Source organism: Lithobates pipiens, unplaced genomic scaffold (genome assembly GCF_037356315.1).
Source record: "Lithobates pipiens isolate NorthernLeopardFrog02 unplaced genomic scaffold, aLitPip1_a1.2 Scaffold_19, whole genome shotgun sequence".
NCBI lineage: Eukaryota > Metazoa > Chordata > Amphibia > Anura > Ranidae > Lithobates > Lithobates pipiens.
Window position 1 is genome coordinate 183,075,074 of NW_027507764.1, and position 22,399 is coordinate 183,097,472.

Genomic DNA, 22,399 nt, shown 5'->3' on the forward strand with positions numbered 1-22,399 from the left:
GGGTCTCCTCTACTAGTTTCGCAGGACAAACCGCTTCTTCAGGAGGATATCTATATAAGGTATAATAGATAATATAAAGACCATTAACGAAGAAGAGAGAAAAAAAAATTGAAGCATCAAATAGCAATGAATATAACTCATTACATAGGGAAAATGAAGAGGTCAGCTCACCCAAGATTCAAGAGGTAGATTTGGGACAAAAAATGGACCCCTATATTCCCCCTACGGCGGACATGGCTGGGGTTGCCGGCACAGGAACCTGCTCGCAGTCTACCTGTCACCTGCCTGCGTTCAACAGGTAGAACGCGATTGATGGGTTGCCGACCCCCGATGTATAGTGTGGATGTGTATAAAATATACACACTGTCTAGTATGATTTATTAAGGATTAGTTCACATTCTACCATTATAAAAAGGCAGACAAAAAAAAGAAAAACAGGGAAGTGAGCACCTTGCTCAGTTAAACCTTTAATGAATCAAAAATAAAAATCAGCAATATCAATCAACACGTATTCCATATGAAGCTTCATGCTGAGCAATCATTGAACATCACTGCCCATAATGTGAGCCGTTCTCCCTATTTAGTAAGATGGGGCTGCATTCAAGGTGCTTCTAGTTGTTTGGAAAATGGGATTGTAACCACTGTTGATTAGAATTTTTGATTTATTAAAGGTTGAACTGCACAAGGTGTGTGTTTTCCTGTTCCCCCCCCCCCCCCCTTTTCCTTCTATGAAGGGCATTCTATGTACGGTATAATCAGAGACAGGTGCAGAAGACTTTGCTTTAGTTCTTATCGAAGACTTAGGACTATTTAATTTTTTTATTAATTTAATATTTTCTATCTTTATTTTTTTTACTCTGTTGGTGATATTGTTTTTATCTGCCATGTAGTACTGATAGTGTTACTTTCTATCCATTATAAAAAGCTAATATGTTATCTTGTATTTTAAATCCATACTTTGCCACATTTTAGCATGCTTCTTGGTGGGCTGAAATTCTACAAAACATAAAAAATGCAGTGTCTGCTCAATAAGAATTACAATATAACAATGTTATAATTGCTACATTATAACTACTCTGGTTAAGGCCCCTTTCACACTTGTGCAACTTGTCCTGCGACTTGGGACTGCAAAGTCACATGACGAGTTGTACCCCATGATTTTCAATGAGTACCATTCATAAATGTGCGATTGTCAGTGGCATCAACTTCAAAGTAGCCCCTGATATAAATACAAAGAATTACCGCTCTAAGGTAATGACTTCTCCCAAAACAGCTGTCTCCACAATCCCACAGGGTGCTGGCTCTGTTTGCAACAGGAACTGAAGTAGAAAATATGTAGCTGGATAGCCGCACTCCGAATTATTCAACTTTATTTCAAAAATGTAATTAAAATCATAGCATCTAGGCTGGTAAACAGACTAACTGCACAGCCGCTGACATGTTTCACACCGAACACAGAGCTTAGTTATAGCTAATGAGCAGAATATACATACAGAGCTATATACACACACACACAAGCAATTAGACAAATGAGTAAAATACATGTATAACAAGATAGCAATTAAGGAAACACCTGTGAACATCCAAAGTCTGAAGATTAAGTCACTCCACGTGCCCGCGCCCTCCAGGAAGCTTACACTGTGCAGCACTAATCACAGGCAGTGAGACATTTCCGTTCTGTGCAGCCATGGATCAGGAAATGTCTCACTGCCTGTGATTAGAGCTGCGCAGTGTAAGCTTCCTGTCGGGCGCGGGCGAGTGGAGTTGCGAACACGCCTGAGCACATCCTTACTTAAGACCAATGGCTGCGTCCCTGATATGTGTATTGTGACAGGGGAAGAGCCCCTGCTGTCAGAATACAACAGAGCAGTGGGGGAGATCCCTGCATCCACATTGCGTATGTGGATGTAGAGATCTGTGAGTTTCAACCAGTGGGTTGAATGAAGCAAAACTCTGCATGTTCCGTATATTCTGCTTAACAAAATTAAAGTGAGTCTCCTTTTCAAATATTTTTAAGTTGCTGCTTATCTCCCCAAGGTAAAAGTCAGTTGTCTACAGAGCTCAATGGTTTACACATTTAAATTCATATGTAAAAGAGTCGGAACTGTGAAATCCCCCTCTGTCCCTCACTCTCAACCTGTGGCTCTCCAGCTGTTGCAGAACTACAAGTCCTATCATGCCTCTGCCTTTGGGAGTCATGTTTGCAGTCATGCTTGCTTTGGTAGCCTTGCAATGCCTCATGAGACTTGTAGTTTTCTTTGAATTTTTGAAGGACAGATCTTGCCACTAAAATACTAATAATGATTTAGCCCACCACCATCTAGAGCTGAAAAAAATTAACCTCCACATGATTTTCAGTATGTGCTTCACTGATGAACATAGTCATGGAGCAGTGACGAAGTGGTAAACGACTAGTGCTTAGTATTCAGCTAAGTGTGTGTGGCTTGTATGGATTATTATACATTTGCAACAGTGGTTTGCTATGCACTGGTTATTCTCATAATTTCTCAGGAGGATGCATGAAATGAGATAACATCTGTAAGCCCCTTTAGACGAGGAAACAAGAATGTGATAAGCATTGGTAAATGGTCTATTTGGAAACCGATGAAACTAGTATTTTCCATTACATTGTATATTTGATTTGTAAAGGGATGGACATACCAGTTCCATATGATAGTAATAGTAACCCCCAGTACTGCCGTAAGGGACCACAAAAAGCTCCCCTTCATTGTTTGTCAGAGGTAGTAATGATAAACTCCCCCAACATTGGTGGTCAGTGGCAGACTAAGGCTGTAATAAGAATTTGTTCCCCTCTCCCTTTACCAGAATTGGTGGTCAGTGGTATGATTAGTCTGTAATAATATAGTAATAACTTCCCCATGGCATTGGTGGTCAATTGCAGGCTTAGACTATAGTTAACCCCCCCCCATCCACCAATGTCGGGCATGTCTATGGTAAAAAAAAAAAATCCTCCACCAACAGTTGTCAGAGATGATGTACCTAATAAAATGATGTTATACAGAGTTTTACTGTATTATACAAGTAACAAGCTTACCAGCATTTGAATCATCTATCCCAAATTGTACCTCTTGGATTTTTCTTCTGTTTAAGAAGCAAGTGGATATTTGAAAATATGTGTGTGGACTTGCACTTAAAGTGGTTCTAAAGTCAGAAGTTATTTACCTTAATGCATTGCCAGCATACACTGCCTGTGCCTACCCCCACCCCACTCCCAAATACTTACCTCCTCTCGATCCAGCACTGTACCTATTTGCAGCAGCACTCATCTCTCAAGTAAAATTCTTATTACCCAAATGGTGATTTGACACTGTCTGGTACTGACCCCATTCCCCAGATGCTTATATTGGTCAGGAAAGTAACTCTATATAATAATGACATTACCAGTATGTGTCAAATTGCCATTTGCAAGCTGTCAGGGATTTGGGGAGCCTAGTCTACAGTATAATTCATCTAAAGGTATGGGCAGGCACAATTTTGTACTGGCATTGCAGTGCTGGAGTTTGGGTATTGACAGGTGTGCTGTCAGACTGGGTACACACTTAAGTGAATTGGATGTGGATTTCTCTGCATCCAATTCGCATAACAGAAGCGTGTGGCTGGCTCTCAATGGAGCTGGTTCACAAATCTCCAAGGCGGCCATGGAGAGCACAGCAGAAGGGTTCTGTGCATCTTTGGCTCCATTTCAGGTACAAATTCAGGCAAAAATTCAGACCTGAAATGGTAAACGAAAAGCACCAGCCCCCTGCTACGGGCTGCTCTGCACATAGTGTGAACCCAGCCTAAAGCAATTATCTTTCAAATATAATATTGTTTTTAAAATGATAGTCCAGAAAAATGAGAGCTGTGACTGAGCCCTGATTATTTAAAAGAAGGAAAGGATGTAATTTTACATGCAGAGAGATTGTTGTTGACAGAATACGTTTAATAGGGGATGTGTACGAAAAAACAACCTGCTAATAAAAAACAATACGGTATGCAGAATAAAATATACTTAATTCGGCACTAAACTCTTGTTTAAAGAAAAAAAATCTTCAATTATGTATTCTTAAAGTGTTTTTTTATCTTAATACATTCTATGCATTAAGATAAAAAAAAAACTTCTGTGTGCAGCAGCCCCCTTCAGCCCCCCTAATACTTACCTGAGCCCCATCTAGATCCAGCGATGTTGCACCAGAGTCTCGACTATGCGAGACTCTCCCTCCTCAATGGCTAAGACAACAGTGGGGTGCCATTTGCTCCCCCTGCTCTCAATCAAAGTTAGTGAGCCAGTGAGGAGAGAGAGGTGGCGGGGCCGAGCTGTGGCTCTGTGTTTGAATGGACAGACAGAGCAGTGGCTCAGCTTGGGTGCCCCATAGCAAGCTGCTTGCTGTGGGGGCACTCGGCAGGAGGAAGGGGCCAGGAGTGCCACCCAGGAAACTGAGAAGAGGAGGATCTGGGCTGCTCTGTGAAAAACCATTACACAGAGCAGGTAAGTATGGCATGTTTGTTATTTTTAACCAAAAGTCTTTAATATGACTAACTCAAACAGTAAATTCAATTGCTCTCAGCCTGCTACGTATCCCCCAAAACTTTTTTAGATTTTTTTCTGCTGTGAACCTGTTAGAGGATGGCTATGTTCATTCTTCTTGGTCCCACTGTATGTAGGAATGTAGCTACCCTCTCTTGCTTGCTCCTGAGATGGTCTGGGGACAATGAGCCAGAAGTTTGGCCCACCCTCCTTCCTCCCACAGCCGGCACATTCGCAGAGCGCAGCGTGATTCGTGCATGCACAGTAGTAAACTGGCAGTGAAGCAGCAAGGCTTCACTACCAGTTTCTGTTAGCGGAGATGGCAGCACCAGCACTCAAGAATCAGCTTGGGTAAGTCAGCATCTACAATAATTTTGGAGGGGAGGGGCAGAACTCCACTTTAAGTAGTGGATGTGTATGGGTATGTAATAAGACCTTTGTAATGAGGGTCAATCCATAAGGTGAGCGTATGCCCAAAAGGGAATTTGGTGGAGGTGTATGCTACCCAGCATTCCGTTCTCACTCAATTGAAATGTCTACGTGGACTTGTACATTATTGGTGGATTGTATCACAACTTAATTTGCATGAAAGACTGTTATATGGTGATAGTGAGGATAATCTATAACATATAACATAATTATACACATGTTTATATGTTGCACCATTTTGATTTATGTCTAAGCCCCTGTACACACGGTCGGAGATTCTGCCAACCAAATCCATCGGATTTTGTCTGTCAGATTTAGTCTGACGGATTGTGTCCGAAACTGTTGCATACACACGGTCGGACTAAGTTGTCGAAAAATCCGATCTTTCAGAACGTGATGACGTAATTTCGTTACGATGGGACTACATTCAGGCTAGTAGCCAATAGCTTTGATGTAGGAATTTTATCTGAGCATGCGTGGCACTTGGTCCAATCAAAATTCTCTACACATGATCGGATTACGTCTGACCAGCCCAGTTGGTCGGGAAATATTTCCAGCAAGTTGGAAAATTGGGTCCGACGGAGATTCGGACGGAAGCAGTCCGATGCATACCACACACAGTCGGATTATCTGACGACACGGTCTGATAAGACGCATTCCGACGGATTCTCCGACCGTGTGTACGCGGCATTAGTAGAGTTGAGTTGTTTTCATTTGGTTGTTTTTTGTTATTTGAATCAGCACTTTTTTCATTTTTTTGCTTTAAATATACTTTAAGACTTGTGCATAGATTCAAATTTTTCACACAGTATAAGAATATTGTTCAGTGTGACTTTAAGGCTGGCAAGCAATTTGAGAAAAATACATTCAGAAATGTGGGTGCATCTACATCAATGCAGAAGTGACTCCTCTGGACAAATCCTCAGTGGATGCCCATATAATATGGACAGTGGACAGTTCAGGTTGTACAACTCTGTACTTTGGTGGCCAGATTTGCTTACGTTTTTTGCGGAGGGTGTTGTATATTGCTAATAATGTACACTATAATTTTAAAGTGTATGAAAATTATTATTTATTCCACTTTGCTCTGTTAAATATAAAGTTGAAAGGGTTTGTTATATCTGTTCTCTATAACCTTTCTGCAATATCTTTTGATCCTGCCGAAAAACTAGTGAGCGAACAACTTCCTGTGCTGTGATCACTTAGCATTTTCCAAGCTCTCTCTGGGGAGAGATTTACTAAAATTGGTGCACACAGAAACTTGGGCAGCTGTGCATAGTAACCAATCAGGTTCCAGGTTTTATTGTTAAAGTGTAATTGAACAAGCTGAAAATAGAAGCTGATTGGCTACCCTGCACCGCTGCACCAGATTCTGAGTGAACCAGTTTTAGTAAATCTACCCCTCTGTGGACTAAGGACCCCTCTTCCATGTTACAGAGATGAGCATAGAGGAAGATGTTCTATGTTCCTAACATACTTCCTGTCCTAGAATAACAGCGCTGCTTCTTCATAGATAGTGCTTGGAGAAGTGTATTGTTGGCAGAATACCCATGTAAATACAGGCATACCCCACTTTTAAGTACCGTATATACTCGAGTATAAGCCGAGATTTTCAGCCTCTTTTTTGAGGCTGAAAGTGCCCCCCTCGGCTTATACTCGAGTCATCGCTGTCTGCCCGCTCGATCAGCGTGTCGAGCAGACAGACAGCGGCCATTCTATTCAAAAGCCGCGCCTCCGGCTCCGCCTTCGCCTGTGATAGGCGGAACACTGAATTTCCCAGCAGCCTGTGTTCCGCCTATCACGGACATCGTATCATCCTCGTACTACGGACGAGGATGATACGACGTCTGTGATAGGCGGAACACAGGCTGCTGGGAAATTCAGTGTTCCGCCTATCACAGGCGAAGGCGGCGGCGCAGCTTTTGAACTTTACAATGGCCGCCGACGAAGAGGGCACGGGACGGAGGCAAGGGAAGGCACGGCACGGGACGGGACGGGACGGCGGCGGCAAGGCACGGCACGACACGGGACGGATGCAAGGAGGCAAGTCACGGCACGGGACGGAGGCAAGGAGGCAAGGCACGGGACGGAGGCTCGGGACAAAGGTAGGCTGGACACACACACACACACACACACACACACACACACACACACACACACACACACACACACACACGGATGGAGACACACACAGGGATGGATGGATGGATGGATGGAGACACACACACACACAGGGATGGATGGATGGATGGATGGATGGAGACACACACACACAGGGATGGATGGATGGATGGATGGAGACACACACACACAGGGATGGATGGATGGATGGACACACACACACACAGGGATGGATGGATGGATGGATGGAGACACACACACACAGGGATGGATGGATGGATGGACACACACACACACAGGGATGGATGGACGGACACACAGGGATGGACGGACACACAGGGATGGACGGACACACAGGGATGGACGGACACACAGGGATGGACGGACACACACACAGGGATGGACAGGCATGTCTCACCCTCGGCTTATACACGAGTCAATAAGTTTGCCAGTTTTTTTGGGGGTAAATTGGGGGCCTCGGCTTATATTCGGGTCGGCCTATACTCGAGTATATACGGTACTCAATGGAGTTTATTTACTAAAGCTAGAAAGTGCAAAATCAGGCTCACTTCTGCAAATAAACCAATGAGCTTCCAGGTTTTATTACCAAAACTTAATTGAACAAGTTGAGGTTAGAAGCTCATTGGTTTCTATGCAGAAGTGAACCTGATTTTGAACTTTCCGACTTTAGTAAATAAACCCCATTGTGTACTTAAAAGTGGGGTATGCTTGTATAGAGTTATAAAAACACTAATGCATCCAGCACATCTAAAATCTAATGTTTGTTCATGGGTTTATATATACTGTAATTTTAAGAGGCACATGCAGTATTACCAGATTTAATATTATATGGGCATCCAGTAAAATATCTTATTCTCTGCAAGGTTTCTGGATGTAAAAATGGTGTAAGAATGACTAAGCAAGCGTAAAAAAAATGTACTATCTCAAGTTACACAATAAAGAGTACACATATACCATACAAGGTGGAGTGTCATGAAAAGATTATTTTCAAAGCAATCAATATCTTAATTCCTTCTTCAGATAACACATTACTTGTAAAACGAAGTTAAATATATTAAAACATCAAAACCCCTCTAATAATATTTCCAGATAAATGATATATGTGGAAATATTATAATATTTTGGAAGTACTACTGTTACTGGTACTGTTTAGGATAGGGACCTATGTGAGTGTGCAATGTACAGGAATAGTGACAATTGTAGACACTAACTCAGGTTGAACTGGATGGACTGGTGTCTTTATTCAGCCTTTGTAACTATGTACTATAATATAATATACATTATACTATATTATGTACTTTTATAATATGTTGGATGTATTTTCTACAGCTCATTCCTGATACATAAGTGATACTTCAGCTATAGTAGAAGACTGCAGCTTTCTATAGTCTGCTGCACTGAACCGGATCTCTCTTGGGGAAAAAAAGCTATGGTTATAATTGTGGGGTTCCCAAGAGAGGTAAATATATATAATATTGTACATTTGAAGGATGTAATTTAACCACTTGCCGACCGCCTCACGCCGATGTACGTCATCAGAATGGCACGGGCAGGCATAAGCACATATATGTACGTCCTTTGCCTCCCGCGGGTCGGGGGCCCGATCGGGCCCCCGCCCGGTGCCTGCGGCGGTCGGTTTTCGTTCGGGAGCGATCCCGGACGAGGGGACGGCCATTCATTCATGGCCACCCCCTCGCGATCGCTCCCGACGAATGGAAATCCCCGGTGACATCACTTCCTCTCCTGTAATGTAAACACAGGAGAGGAAGTGATGTATTCTCTCCTCCGTGTCGGTATTTTTCGTTCCGACACGGAGGAGAGCGGATCAGTGAGTTGCACCAACACATCCCACACACAGTAGAACATGCCAGGCACACTCACACCCCCCCTTTACCCCCCGATCACCCCCCCAATTACCCCTGCCCCCCAGTCACAGTGACACCAATGTCATTTTTTTTTTTTTTTTTTTTTTTTTTTGCATTGGTGTCATTTGTGACTGTAATAACTGTTAGGGCAGTTAGGGTTAGCCCCCTTTAGTTCTAATGTACCCCCCTAACCCCCCCAATAAAGGTTTAACCCCGTGATCACCCCCCGTCGCCAGTGTCACTAAGGCTGGGTTCACATTGCAGCGGTTTATGAGAACGAATGTGATTCGCACCGCACTGCAGTGCAAATCACATCCGATCTCTGTGCGATTCGAGTTCAGCCATTCGCCGCACCCGCCACACCCGCCGCACCCGCCGCAAATTCGCACGGGACCCTTTTTTTGGCCCGCAGCAGAATCGGATCGCATGGGTGTTCACACCATGCGATCCGAGTTTGCAGATCGCACTGCGATATGCGAACTGATCTGGGGGTGTCAGTAACATTTCACTGACACTCCCAGCAGTTCGCATAGGGCAGTGTGAACTGCCGCCGGGAGGCATGCGATGCGGGAACCCGCCGCGGATTCGCGGCGTTTCCGCATCGCTCCAGTGTGAACCCAGCCTAATAAGCGATCATTTTTCTGATCGCCGTATTAGTGTCACAGGTGACGCTAGTTAGGCAGGTAGGTATTTAGGTTCGCCGCAGCTTTTTATAGCGCTAGGGACCCCCATATACTACCGCATAAAGCCCCCTGATTGCCCCCTAGTTAACCCTTTCACCAGTGATCACCATATAACTGTTACAGGTGACGCTGGTTGGTTAGTTATTTTTTTATAGTTTCAGGGCACCCGCCATTTATTACCTAATAAAGGTTTAACCCCCTGATCACCCGGCAGGTGTCATTTGTGACTAATAACTGTTAGGGCAGTTAGGGTTAGCCCCCTTTAGTTCTAAGGTACCCCCCTAACCCCCCCAATAAAGGTTTAACCCCGTGATCACCCCCCGTCGCCAGTGTCACTAAGGCTGGGTTCACATTGCAGCGGTTTATGAGAACGGATGTGATTCGCACCGCACTGCAGTGCAAATCACATCCGATCTCTGTGCGATTCGAGTTCAGCTATACAGATAGTATGGCTGAATTCGTGTCGCACCCGCCGCAAACTCGCACGGGACCCTTTTTTTGGTCCGCAGCAGAATCGGATCGCATGGGTGTTCACACCATGCGATCCAAGTTTGCAGATCGCACTGCGATATGCGAACTGATCTGGGGGTGTCATTAACATTTCACTGACACTCCCAGCAGTTCGCATAGGGCAGTGTGAACTGCCGCCGGGAGGCATGCGATGCGGGAACCCGCCGCGCATTCGTGGCGTTCCCGCATCGCTCCAGTGTGAACCCAGCCTAATAAGCGATCGTTTTTCTGATCGCTGTATTAGTGTCACAGGTGACGCTAGTTAGGCAGGTAGGTATTTAGGTTCGCCGCAGCTTTTTATAGCGCCAGGGACCCCCATATACTACCGCATAAAGCCCCCTGATTGCCCCCTAGTTAACCCTTTCACCAGTGATCACCATATAACTGTTACAGGTGACGCTGGTTGGTTAGTTATTTTTTTATAGTTTCAGGGCACCCGCCATTTATTACCTAGTCTCACTAGTGTACCCCTAAATTTAGGGGTGTCTACTTTCTAAAATGGGGTCATTTGGGGGGGGGGGGTTTGTGCCATCTTGGCATTTTATGGCCTTCAAAACTGTAACGCCCTTAGAAAGCCTGAAGGCGGTGCTTGGTTTTTGGGGCCCCGTACGCGGCTAGGCTCCCAAAAAGTCCCACATATGTGGTATCCCCGTACTCAGGAGAAGCAGCAGAATTTATTTTGGGGTGTCATTTCACATATGCCCATGGCATGCGTGAGCAATATATCATTTAGTGACAACTTTGTGAAAAAAAAAAAAAGTTTGTAATTTTCCCGCAACTTGTGGCAAAATATAAAATATTCCATGGACTCAACATGCCTCTCAGCAAATAGCTTGGGGTGTCTACTTTCTAAAATGGGGTCATTTGTGGGGGTTTTGTGCCATCTTGGCATTTTATGGCCTTCAAAACTGTAATAGGTAGTGAGAAGTGAACTCAAAAAATTACGCCCTTAGAAAGCCTGAAGGCGGTGCTTGGTTTTCGGGGCCCCGTACGCGGCTAGGCTCCCAAAAAGTCCCACATATGTGGTATCCCCGTACTCAGGAGAAGCAGCAGAATTTATTTTGGGGTGTCATTTCACATATGCCCATGGCATGCATGAGCAATATATCATTTAGTGACAACTTTGTGAAAAAAAAAAAAAAAAAAAAAAAGTTTGTAATTTTCCCGCAACTTGTGGCAAAATATAAAATATTCCATGGACTCAACATGCCTCTCAGCAAATAGCTTGGGGTGTCTACTTTCTAAAATGGGGTCATTTGTGGGGGTTTTGTGCCATCTTGGCATTTTATGGCCTTCAAAACTGTAATAGGTAGTGAGGCGTGAAATCAAAAATTGACGCCCTTAGAAAGCCTGAAGGCGGTGCTTGGTTTTCGGGGCCCTGTACGCGGCTAGGCTCCCAAAAAGTCCCACATATGTGGTATCCCCGTACTCAGGAGAAGCAGCAGAATTTATTTTGGGGTGTCATTTCACATACGCCCATAGCATGTGTGAGCAATATATCATTTAGTGACAACTTTGTGTAAAAAAAAAAAAAAAATTTTTTTTTTGTCATTATTCAATCGCTTGAGGCAAAAAAATAAAATATTCAATGGGCTCAACATGCCTCTTATCAATTTCCTTAGGGGGTCTACTTTCCAAAATGGGGTCATTTGGGGGGGTTTTGTACTGCCCTGTCATTTTAGCACCTCAAGAAATGAGATAGGCAGTCGTAAACTAAAAGCTGCGTAAATTCCAGAAAACGTACCTTAGTTTGTAGATGTGACAACTTTTGCGCAAACCAATAAATATACAATTATTGACTTTTTTTTTACCAAAGACATGTGGCTGAATACATTTTGTCCTAAATGTATGACTAAAATTGAGTTTATTGGATTTTTCTAATAACAAAAAGTAGAAAATATCATTTTTTTTCAAAATTTGCGGTCTTTTTACGTTTATATCGCAAAAAATAAAAATCGCAGAGGCAATCAAATACCATCAAAAGAAAGCTCTATTTGTGGGAAGAAAAGGACGCAAATTTTGTTTGGGTACAACATTGCATGACCGCGCAATTACCAGTTAAAGCAGCGCAGTGCCAAAGTGTAAAAAGACCTCTGGTCATTTACCAGCAAAATGGTCCGGTCTGAAAGTGGTTAAAGCAAGGGAAGGGATTTCACTTAAATGCAAATGTTGCCATCTTTATTATAGTTAAATAAGTACTTTGCAATACCTTAAGCGAAAACAGACAGTAGGTTATTCCCCAGGTTTGCAAGCACAAAATTATTGGTCATCCAAACTCTATTTGATTTGTTGATTGCAGGTGTATCTCACAGCTAGCACTGTCTATGGGTTGGAAGGACAGCTGGATGAGATTGAGGACTCTGCACGCAAAATCAACAGTGTGACTACAGAAATTGAACTTGCCGATCTGGAGGATCAAGTGGCAACAGCAGCTGCCCAGGTTCATCACGCTGAGCGCCAGGTGATTTATTTTGCATATAGATACAGCATAATTAGCATTCATGAAAACATACACTACTAGTACTATGGCAAGTAACACTTTGTAGGCATAGTCAATAGGATTGAAAAAAGACCACCAAGTTCAACTTCTCATAATACCCGCTGCTAGACCCAATGGAAGGCAAAACAAAAAGTCCAGGGCAACTGAGGCTGTGTGCCCTTGTTATATAGACTATTTCAGTATCTTAGAATCCAAGATATTTATATTAGTATCCATGGAATCCATCCAGGATTAGGAATATTGGTGCATGCACAGCTATATTACATTTGCCATTGACAGGCCTGAAGAGACTGTGTCTATCTCATCAATTCCTATATAAAGTTTAGTATTACTTAAATTGGATATTGGGGCATAACTATAATTAAACAAATCCCTAAATCAATGCTGTAACAATTGGCTCTAGAACTAACACAAGACAAATACAGTATGTTTGATTTGGGAAATTTGGAAAATGTAATGGTATTGAAATACTAATGAGTGGCCGTTCTTGAGGGAATGTATTCCACTTTGTTGCAGTTTTATGTAGTGGTGAAGAATGGTGAGATATTGGTAATTTTTTATTTTAGCACACTGCTGTTACCTTTTGATGTTGGTATTGTAGTTCAAGGAAGGTATACTAACAAAGGGTTGAAGGGAGTCTGAGGCCTTAGTTTAGGGGTAAGGTTCCTGCTAGGGTCAGCAGCTTCAGTTCACTTGAAGTGTTGTGGTGAATGTACGATGCAAGATCAGATTTAAAGGTTATGTTTAAAGCATTTCTGAACTATTTACAAGCTTACGTAGCTGAGCTGCTAGTTCAGGATTTAAGTTTGCCTTCCCCTCCCCCTTGCTTAACCATACAATACTCAACCATAAAAACCTGTAAGTAAAATAATGTTAAATAGTGTTCTTATCTTTCCCCTTGCTTCCTTCCATGGTTCTTAGGGAAATATGAGATCTGGGGAATTCTGAGTATTTCAAATCCTAGTGAGAAGACTCTCCCAGCACTGTGCTGCAGAATCCTCAAACCCTCTCCCAAGATTTGGATTACTCAGCATTCCCCAGGATCTCACCAAAGGATGATGTCACCCCCTACCCCACAGAAGCCAGAGAAAAGATTACTCAAATATGTGTATTCCCCCTACAGGTATCTTTCTCCTTGCATTTCAGCAAGTGGGGTACAAATATCACCAGTGGACTAGATGCAAAGTCCACTTTAAAAGCTGGGCATACTTGTATCAATTCACATTTTAACTGCTTTTAAGTGCCAGAAATTGCAAACATTGAAAGTAAGTGGTAGAAGTTGTGTGTTCTAGTGCCCAACATTTTTATTGACCACCAGAATACGGTCAAATATGAAATCAAAACTGGGCATCTGTTGATTGAACTGAAATGGAATCAAAATGGGGAAATAACTATGCAATCTTTTTGAAAGTTATTTGATTTTCTGCGTTAGGAGTTAAACCTCATACACACGATCGGACTTTGTACAAACTTTCCCGTGGGCTTTTGTACAAAGGGCATAATCCACAAGTTTGTATTGCATACACACGATCTGACTTTTTAGGCAACAAACACAAACGTAGTGACGTTTCAACATACTGACGACACTTCAAAAGAGGACGTTCAATTACTCCAGCGCCACCTTTGGTCAATTTCTGTATTGTCTGATCTTTTGCATTGGTTCTGAGCATGCGTGTTTGTACCTTGTACAAAAGTCCGATGGGTTTGCGTACACACGATCAGACTTTGCTCCATCGGACTTATGTTGTCAAAAAGTTTGTCCATTCGCACAGCCAACAAAAGTCAGATGAAAACTGAAAAAGTTTGTCTGATGGAGCGTACACATGGTCAGATGTTGCTCCAAAACAGCTAATTTGCATGTTTGTTGTCAAAAAGTCCGATCGTGTGTACGGGCCTTAACAGCAATTCTCTCTCTTTGTGGTAGATTAAAACCACCATTTTATTTATTTGTTTACTTTACAGTTTTGACACCAAAAAAAAAAAAAATGAATTGATCACATGTTAGGGTAATTAAGTGTTAAGGATAAGTCTCAGGGTCAGGTTAAGGGTTTGCTGTACATGATAGGTAAAACTTGATCTTAACAATACTGTAAATGTAGAGCTTAATAGTAAACACTTTAAGCCCTTTCAGAATGTCATTTTGAATAGGCTCCCAAAAAAACAACATGCAATGTACAGAGCACCAGACCAAAGGATAAAAATATTTAAATTAATTTAATAGTTTGTACTGAGAAACAGCCAGCATGTTTCAGGAGTCCGAAAAAAAATAAAAACCTGGTATTTCTTCATTCAACAAGAATATTTAACAAAAGAACTGACCAAATTCCCCCATCTACACATTTGAGGGGGATGGGGGAATCCTTCCCTCTGAACTATTGTATCTTGACAGTGGGGCTATAGCCTACAGTGCTGATGGAGTAGGGAACATCTAACAGGACGGTTGTACAGAAGTCAATCAGTAGATTGACTTTTTTACAACCACAGTGCCCATACATGGATCAAAATTCAGCTGGTTCCTGCTGAATGGGCCAGATTTCAATCCATGTATGGCCAGCTTAGCTATCAAGAGTATCTTGATTGCTCATGCAGATACTGCTAGCCAGTAACTCTCCTGATCCAGCAACCAGATACCCTACACAGATTCACACAAGAAAATACATATTTTGAGCCCATTCTCTTATATTAACGGAAGCCCTGATTTAAGGTTTTTTTTTTTTTCTGACCACATATTGGCTGTTTTTTAGTATAAACCATTAAATTAATCTAGACCCTTTTTCTATTTTGCATGGACTGTAAGTGCACAGCAATGCAGGTTTAAAGGATCTGCACCATTTCCCCAAAGCAGGGAATCACAGCACAGAGTGGTTTACATTTGTGCATTGTGATTACATTTGTGCATCGTGATGTGCTAAAATGCTTGTGAATTATATTGGGATGGCTAGGTGTGTTGGGGTTGCATTCAGTATAAATGGAGCTGCAGTGCACCACACTTGGATACAGGTGTTGTGGTAATGTTACTGTACTGCAACACACAGATGTGAGGCTAATACTGCTGTATTATTTTGCATGGGTCTTGTAGTTCTCATACATTAATCTGTAACATTTCTTTAGATTTCAGATATTGAAAGTAGAATATCAGCTCTCAGTGTAGCTGGATTAAATGTTGCTCCATGTGTGCGACTGACAAGGAGAAATGAACAGACAAATACTAATCAGGTATAAATGGTATTCATTTAAGTGTGTAATGTGTTTCATAGATGTACAGTATGTTACTTATTTCACTATATTGTAATGTGACAGGTACATCATATGATAATCTGATATGTCCGCAGTAGCAACAAGAACCATAGATAAACCCCTAAAGTGTTGCTTCTGAATGGGTAAGAAATGTGTCTGGGTATGAAGAATCATGGAGTTGTGCTACCCTTTGGGATAAGCCACCTGTCATTAGCACACACAGCATTAATGAAATGAAGTGAAGAACATTCACAAAATACAAAGCCTCTGGAGTGTGTATCAGCAGTAGTTTACCCGATCTGCTCCTTCAATTCTTCTCTCAGTTTTTATATGCACTAAATCCCAGCATTTTATCTGCTGACCAACCACTTAGTAATTACTAATTTCTGGTAGCCCAATGGCAGGATAGCTGCAAGAGTGCAAAACCCCATCTATATTGGTACCAGGTCAAATGACCAACTGTGTTTAGAGTGAATTTAATTATATCTGTGCTAGGAATAATACAAAGGCTGCATCTACTGGTCTATTTCTAGAAAAAACAGTTGCCTGGCTTATTCTGGTCGCAGTACTTTTTTGTCACGGATCCAGAGCAAGCATGCAATTAATGAAGTTAGAGTAAAGTTAGAATATACAAAAAAACTGGGTTATCCTAATCAAGACTGAAAGGAACCAGAAGACCAAAATGAGTGACACAGTATACAATTGGCATCATCAGCGTCACGTGACGCCTCCCTTCCATCGTGTCCCAGAAGTTCGCGCACGGCATGCACGAGAGGCTGGGGGAACCTGACAGCAGCCACTCCATGCGGAGAGTGTTTACAATTAAAAAAGCATTACATGCACTGGAGTAACGCCTGTATCGTACATTACAGTACATGTTCTAGCATTACGGAGGACAAGCAAGATCTCTGTTGTGGATCTGAGATTGATCGCATCATCACAGGAGTGTATCGTATGTTAGACCTTCAGTTTGCTAATTGCTTGTGACATTGTGCACAATAGAGAGGATTGTTGACAACATACCTTGGAGTCATTTGTGTGTATATTATATACCGGTCTGTCTGACTGTCACTCATGATACATCAAATGCAAGAACATATTAGAAAAGGACTGTATTTATGAACTACCACAACACCCAGGTGCACCTGGTCCTAGTTTTATTCCTTTTTTGCCGCTATAGGGGCGTTGCCCCCAACATTTTGACATAAGATTTTGTTTCTTGGCAATCTATATGGAATAACAACGGACCATTTTTGTTTACTTTTCAGCAATTGCGCTTTTTCCACCAGATGCAAGCACTTTCCATCTAGGCTGCTTTCTCCATTATCAGTAGACACTTTGCTGGAGTTCCCCTTACATATCAGTCAGTTCTCTCTTAAGGCACAGTCCCTCTCCCTTTCTTTCCCTTTTCCCCCCTTCTTCCCTCCCTTCCCAGTCATACCGTGGGCTTGAGCCTCCCAGAGACACCCATATGGATGCCCATACCTTATTTTTTACAATAATGGTTTACTTTATACGTCATTGACGTGGCATGTGCATCCATATACAGATTCTTGGCGTCCAGACGATTGTTTATTTGTTTTTTATGTTTGTGTGTTCTGTCATTGTCCTGTGCTATTTGTGGACACATCCAGAGATTACTTGATACTGGCTGTTTGTCTTGTTTTTTCAGTATCCCCATTATTTTCTCCTATTTAAGAGTTTTATAGGGATTTTTACCTATCAATAAAATTCCATATATTTTTAATTTTCCTATACATCGTATACTGTGTCACTCATTTTGGTCTTCTGGTTCCTTTCAGTCTTGATTTGGACAACCCAGTTTTTTTGTATATGCTATATGTGTTGACTAGAGTGACACTACCCACACCAGGTATACAAAGTATTGAGGACATACTTGTGTATTATTACACATATATTTAGGCGTTTTTTTCTTTTTTTTGTCTTTTTTTGTCTGTAGAGTAAAGTTAGCCCTACTAATGTGCACGGTTATTACAGATTAGTAACTAAAAGTATTAGGATGGGCATGGCAGCCAGGCATTTTCAAACAATGAGTTCAGCAATGTCAGCCTAGATATTTTCCAAATATAGATTCAGTACTAGGGCCTCATACTGATAGGCAGCAAGATATTCAGTACCTCTGGTGCTTCAGGAGATATATCAGGTATAGTGTGTTGTTTTCTGATCAAAAGATTTCCTTCTTTCAACCATTGCCATTTTAAATAGTAAATGCTGTTGTTTTTGGGTATTAGGATACATTTCTAAATATGTATAAGATTCTGTTGTGAGCAGTGAAATAATTTTTAATCTTGTTTATATTTTTTTATTATTTCTCGTTTCCTTCAGCAGATTCAAACAATCGACACTTCAAGGCAGCAACGGCGAAAACTACCAGCAACTCCTCTGCATGGTAATCAATGCACAACATGACAATAATGTAATTTAGTAGAACCTTACTGAAAGCCCTACACCAGGGATATGCAATTAGCAGACCTCCAGCTGTTGCAGAACTACAATTCCCATGAGGCATAGCAAGACTCTAACAGCCATAAGCATGACACCCAGAGGCAGAGGCATGATGGGACTTGTAGTTTTGCAACATCTGGAGGTCTGCAAATTGCATATCCCTGCCCTACACCATTAACTGGGCAACATTCTATTTATACTAGTACTAGTAAAACATTGGGGTCAATTCATTAAGATAAATACTGCATACGTTTTTTGCATTAACCACTTTCAGACCGGACCATTTTGCTGGTCAATGACCAGAGGTCTTTTTACAATTTGGCACTGCGCTGCTTTAACTGGTAATTGCGCGGTCATGCAATGTTGTACCCAAACAAAATTTGCGTTCTTTTCTTCCCACAAATAGAGCTTTCTTTTGATGGTATTTGATTGCCTCTGCGATTTTTATTTTTTGCGATATAAACGTAAAAATACCGCAAATTTTGAAAAAAAATGATATTTTCTACTTTTTGTTATTAGAAAAATCCAATAAACTCAATTTTAGTCATACATTTAGGCCAAAATGTATTCAGCCACATGTCTTTGGTAAAAAAAAAGTCAATAACTGTATATTTATTGGTTTGTGCAAAAGTTGTCACATCTACAAACTAAGGTACGTTTTCTGGAATTTACGCAGCTTTTAGTTTACGACTGCCTATCTCATTTCTTGAGGTGCTAAAATGGCAGGGCAGTACAAAACCCCCCCAAATGACCCCATTTTGGAAAGTAGACCCCCTAAGGAAATTGATAAGTGGCATGTTGAGCCCATTGAATATTTTATTTTTTTGCCTCAAGCGATTGAATAATGACAAAAAAAAAAGATTTTTTTTTTTTACACAAAGTTGTCACTAAATGATATATTGCTCACACATGCTATGGGCATATGTGAAATGACACCCCAAAATAAATTCTGCTGCTTCTCCTGAGTACGGGGATACCACATGTGTGGGATTTTTTGGGAGCCTAGCCGCGTACGGGGCCCCGAAATCCAAGAACCGCCTTCAGGTTTTCTAAGGGCGTAAATATTTGACTTCACTCCTCACTACCTATTACAGTTTTGAAGGCCATAAAATGCCAAGATGGCACAAAACCCCCACAAATGACCCCATTTTAGAAAGTAGACACCCCAAGCTATTTGCTGAGAGGCATGTTGAGTCCATGGAATATTTTATATTTTGCCACAAGTTGCGGGAAAATTACAAACTTTTTTATTTTATTTATTTTTTTCACAAAGTTGTCACTAAATGATATATTGCTCACGCATGCCATGGGCATATGTGAAATGACACCCCAAAATAAATTCTGCTGCTTCTCCTGAGTACGGGGATACCACATATGTGGGACTTTTTGGGAGCCTAGCCGCGTACGGGGCCCCGAAAACCAAGCACCGCCTTCAGGCTTTCTAAGGGCGTTACAGTTTTGAAGGCCATAAAATGCCAAGATGGCACAAACCCCCCCAAATGACCCCATTTTGGAAAGTAGACACCCCTAAATTTAGGGGTACACTAGTGAGACTAGGTAATAAATGGCGGGTGCCCTGAAACTATAAAAAAATAACTAACCAACCAGCGTCACCTGTAACAGTTATATGGTGATCACTGGTGAAAGGGTTAACTAGGGGGCAATCAGGGGGCTTTATGCGGTAGTATATGGGGGTCCCTGGCACTATAAAAAGCTGCGGCGAACCTAAATACCTACCTGCCTAACTAGCGTCACCTGTGACACTAATACAGCGATCAGAAAAACGATCGCTTATTAGGCTGGGTTCACACTGGAGCGATGCAGGAACGCCACGAATCCGCGGCGGGTTCCCGCATCGCATGCCTCCCGGCGGCAGTTCACACTGCCCTATGCGAACTGCTGGGAGTGTCAGTGAAATGTTAATGACTCCCCCAGATCAGTTCGCATATCGCAGTGCGATCTGCAAACTCGGATCGCATGGTGTGAACACCCATGCGATCCGATTCAGCTGCGGACCAAAAAAAGGGTCCCGTGCGAGTTTGCGGCGGGTGCGGCGGGTGCGACACGAATTCAGCCATACTATCTGTATGGCTGAACTCGAATCGCACAGAGATCGGATGTGATTTGCACTGCAGTGCGGTGCAAATCACATCCGTTCTCATAAACCGCTGCAATGTGAACCCAGCCTTAGTGACACTGGCGACGGGGGGTGATCACGGGGTTAAACTTTTATTGGGGGGGTTAGGGGGGTACCTTAGAACTAAAGGGGGCTAACCCTAACTGCCCTAACAGTTATTACAGTCACAAATGACACCCGCCGGGTGATCAGGGGGTTAAACCTTTATTAGGTAATAAATGGCGGGTGCCCTGAAACTATAAAAAAATAACTAACCAACCAGCGTCACCTGTAACAGTTATATGGTGATCACTGGTGAAAGGGTTAACTAGGGGGCAATCAGGGGGCTTTATGCGGTAGTATATGGGGGTCCCTGGCGCTATAAAAAGTTGCGGCGAACCTAAATACCTACCTGCCTAACTAGCGTCACCTGTGACACTAATACAGCGATCAGAAAAATGATCGCTTATTAGGCTGGGTTCACACTGGAGCGATGCGGGAACGCCACGAATCCGCGGCGGGTTCCCGCATCGCATGCCTCCCGGCGGCAGTTCACACTGCCCTATGCGAACTGCTGGGAGTGTCAGTGAAATGTTAATGACACCCCCATATCAGTTCGCATATCGCAGTGCGATCTGCAAACTCGGATCGCATGGTGTGAACACCCATGCGATCCGATTCTGCTGCGGACCAAAAAAAGGGTCCCGTGCGAATTTGCGGCGGGTGCGGCGCGAATTCAGCCATACTATCTGTATGGCTGAACTCGAATCGCACAGAGATCGGATGTGATTTGCACTGCAGTGCGGTGCGAATCACATTCGTTCTCATAAACCGCTGCAATGTGAACCCAGCCTTAGTGACACTGGCGACGGGGGGGTGATCACGGGGTTAAACCTTTATTGGGGGGGTTAGGGGGGTACATTAGAACTAAAGGGGGCTAACCCTAACTGCCCTAACAGTTATTACAGTCACAAATGACACCAATGCAAAAAAAAAAAAAAAAAATGCAATTGGTGTCACTGTGACTGGGGGGGCAGGGGTAATTGGGGGGGTGATCGGGGGGTGAAGGGGGGGTGTGAGTGTGCCTGGCATGTTCTACTGTGTAGTGTTGTGTTGGTGCAACTCACCGATCCTCTCTCCTCGGGGCCGGAACGAAAAATACCGACACGGAGGAGAGATTACATCACTTCCTCTCCTGTGTTTACATTACAGGAGAGGAAGTGATGTTACGGAGCATTTCTATTCGTCGGGAGCGATCGCGAGGGGGTGACCATGAATGAATGGCCGCTCCCTCATCCCGGATCGCTCCCGAACGAATACCGACCGCCGCAGGCACCGGGGGGGGGGGCCCGATCGGGCCCCCCACCCGCGGGAAGGCAGGGACGTATATATACGCCCATATGCCTGCCCGTGCCATTCTGTCGACGTATATCGTCGTGCGGCGGTCGGCAAGTGTTTAAAATAACACATGCAGTATTTATCTCAAAAGCAGTCCTCCTAATGCCAAATGTCATCTCTGGGTCCCTGCCACTAAAGAAAACAAAGGGGCGGGGTCACCCGGGTGATATTATTGACCAAATATGGTCAGTGTAGCTGCTAACTATTAAAAAAAATTTCAGCTGGAACACCGCTTTAAAGAGTGTCCAGAGTTTGGCTTCAATTTGTTTATGTGCCTAAATTTGTCAGTGCATCTAACACTGATGGCAGACTGACAGTGCTGCTGCCCAAACGTGTGTCTGTTGTTCCTTCATTCAAAGTGTAGGCAACATAACACAGGAGGTGTAAAAAAAGATATAAAACTAATGCAGCCACCACATCTAATGGTTGGTAAGCTGCAATATATTACATTTTTGGTTTTGGGGTTTGGCAATGAGGTTTCTCTAATTAAAAGAATCTAATGCTTTGTTTTTTTTTCATCCATAT

At 42.8% G+C, this 22,399-nt stretch overlaps 1 protein-coding gene across 5 annotated transcripts in view; it reads left to right on the forward strand.

The window, feature by feature from the left end:
* Nucleotides 1-22,399, forward strand: part of MYRIP (myosin VIIA and Rab interacting protein) — a 689,287-nt gene that overhangs the window by 654,928 nt on the left and 11,960 nt on the right. For 3 of the 5 annotated variants that reach the window (XM_077491541.1, XM_077491539.1, XM_077491542.1), the window contains 3 exons: nucleotides 12,457-12,618; nucleotides 15,769-15,873; nucleotides 18,241-18,304. In XM_077491541.1, the coding sequence (XP_077347667.1) occupies nucleotides 12,457-12,618; nucleotides 15,769-15,873; nucleotides 18,241-18,304 (331 nt within the window). The remainder of the gene's footprint in view (nucleotides 1-12,456; nucleotides 12,619-15,768; nucleotides 15,874-18,240; nucleotides 18,305-22,399) is intronic. The other 2 variants (XM_077491540.1, XM_077491543.1) reach the window with 1 other exon arrangement.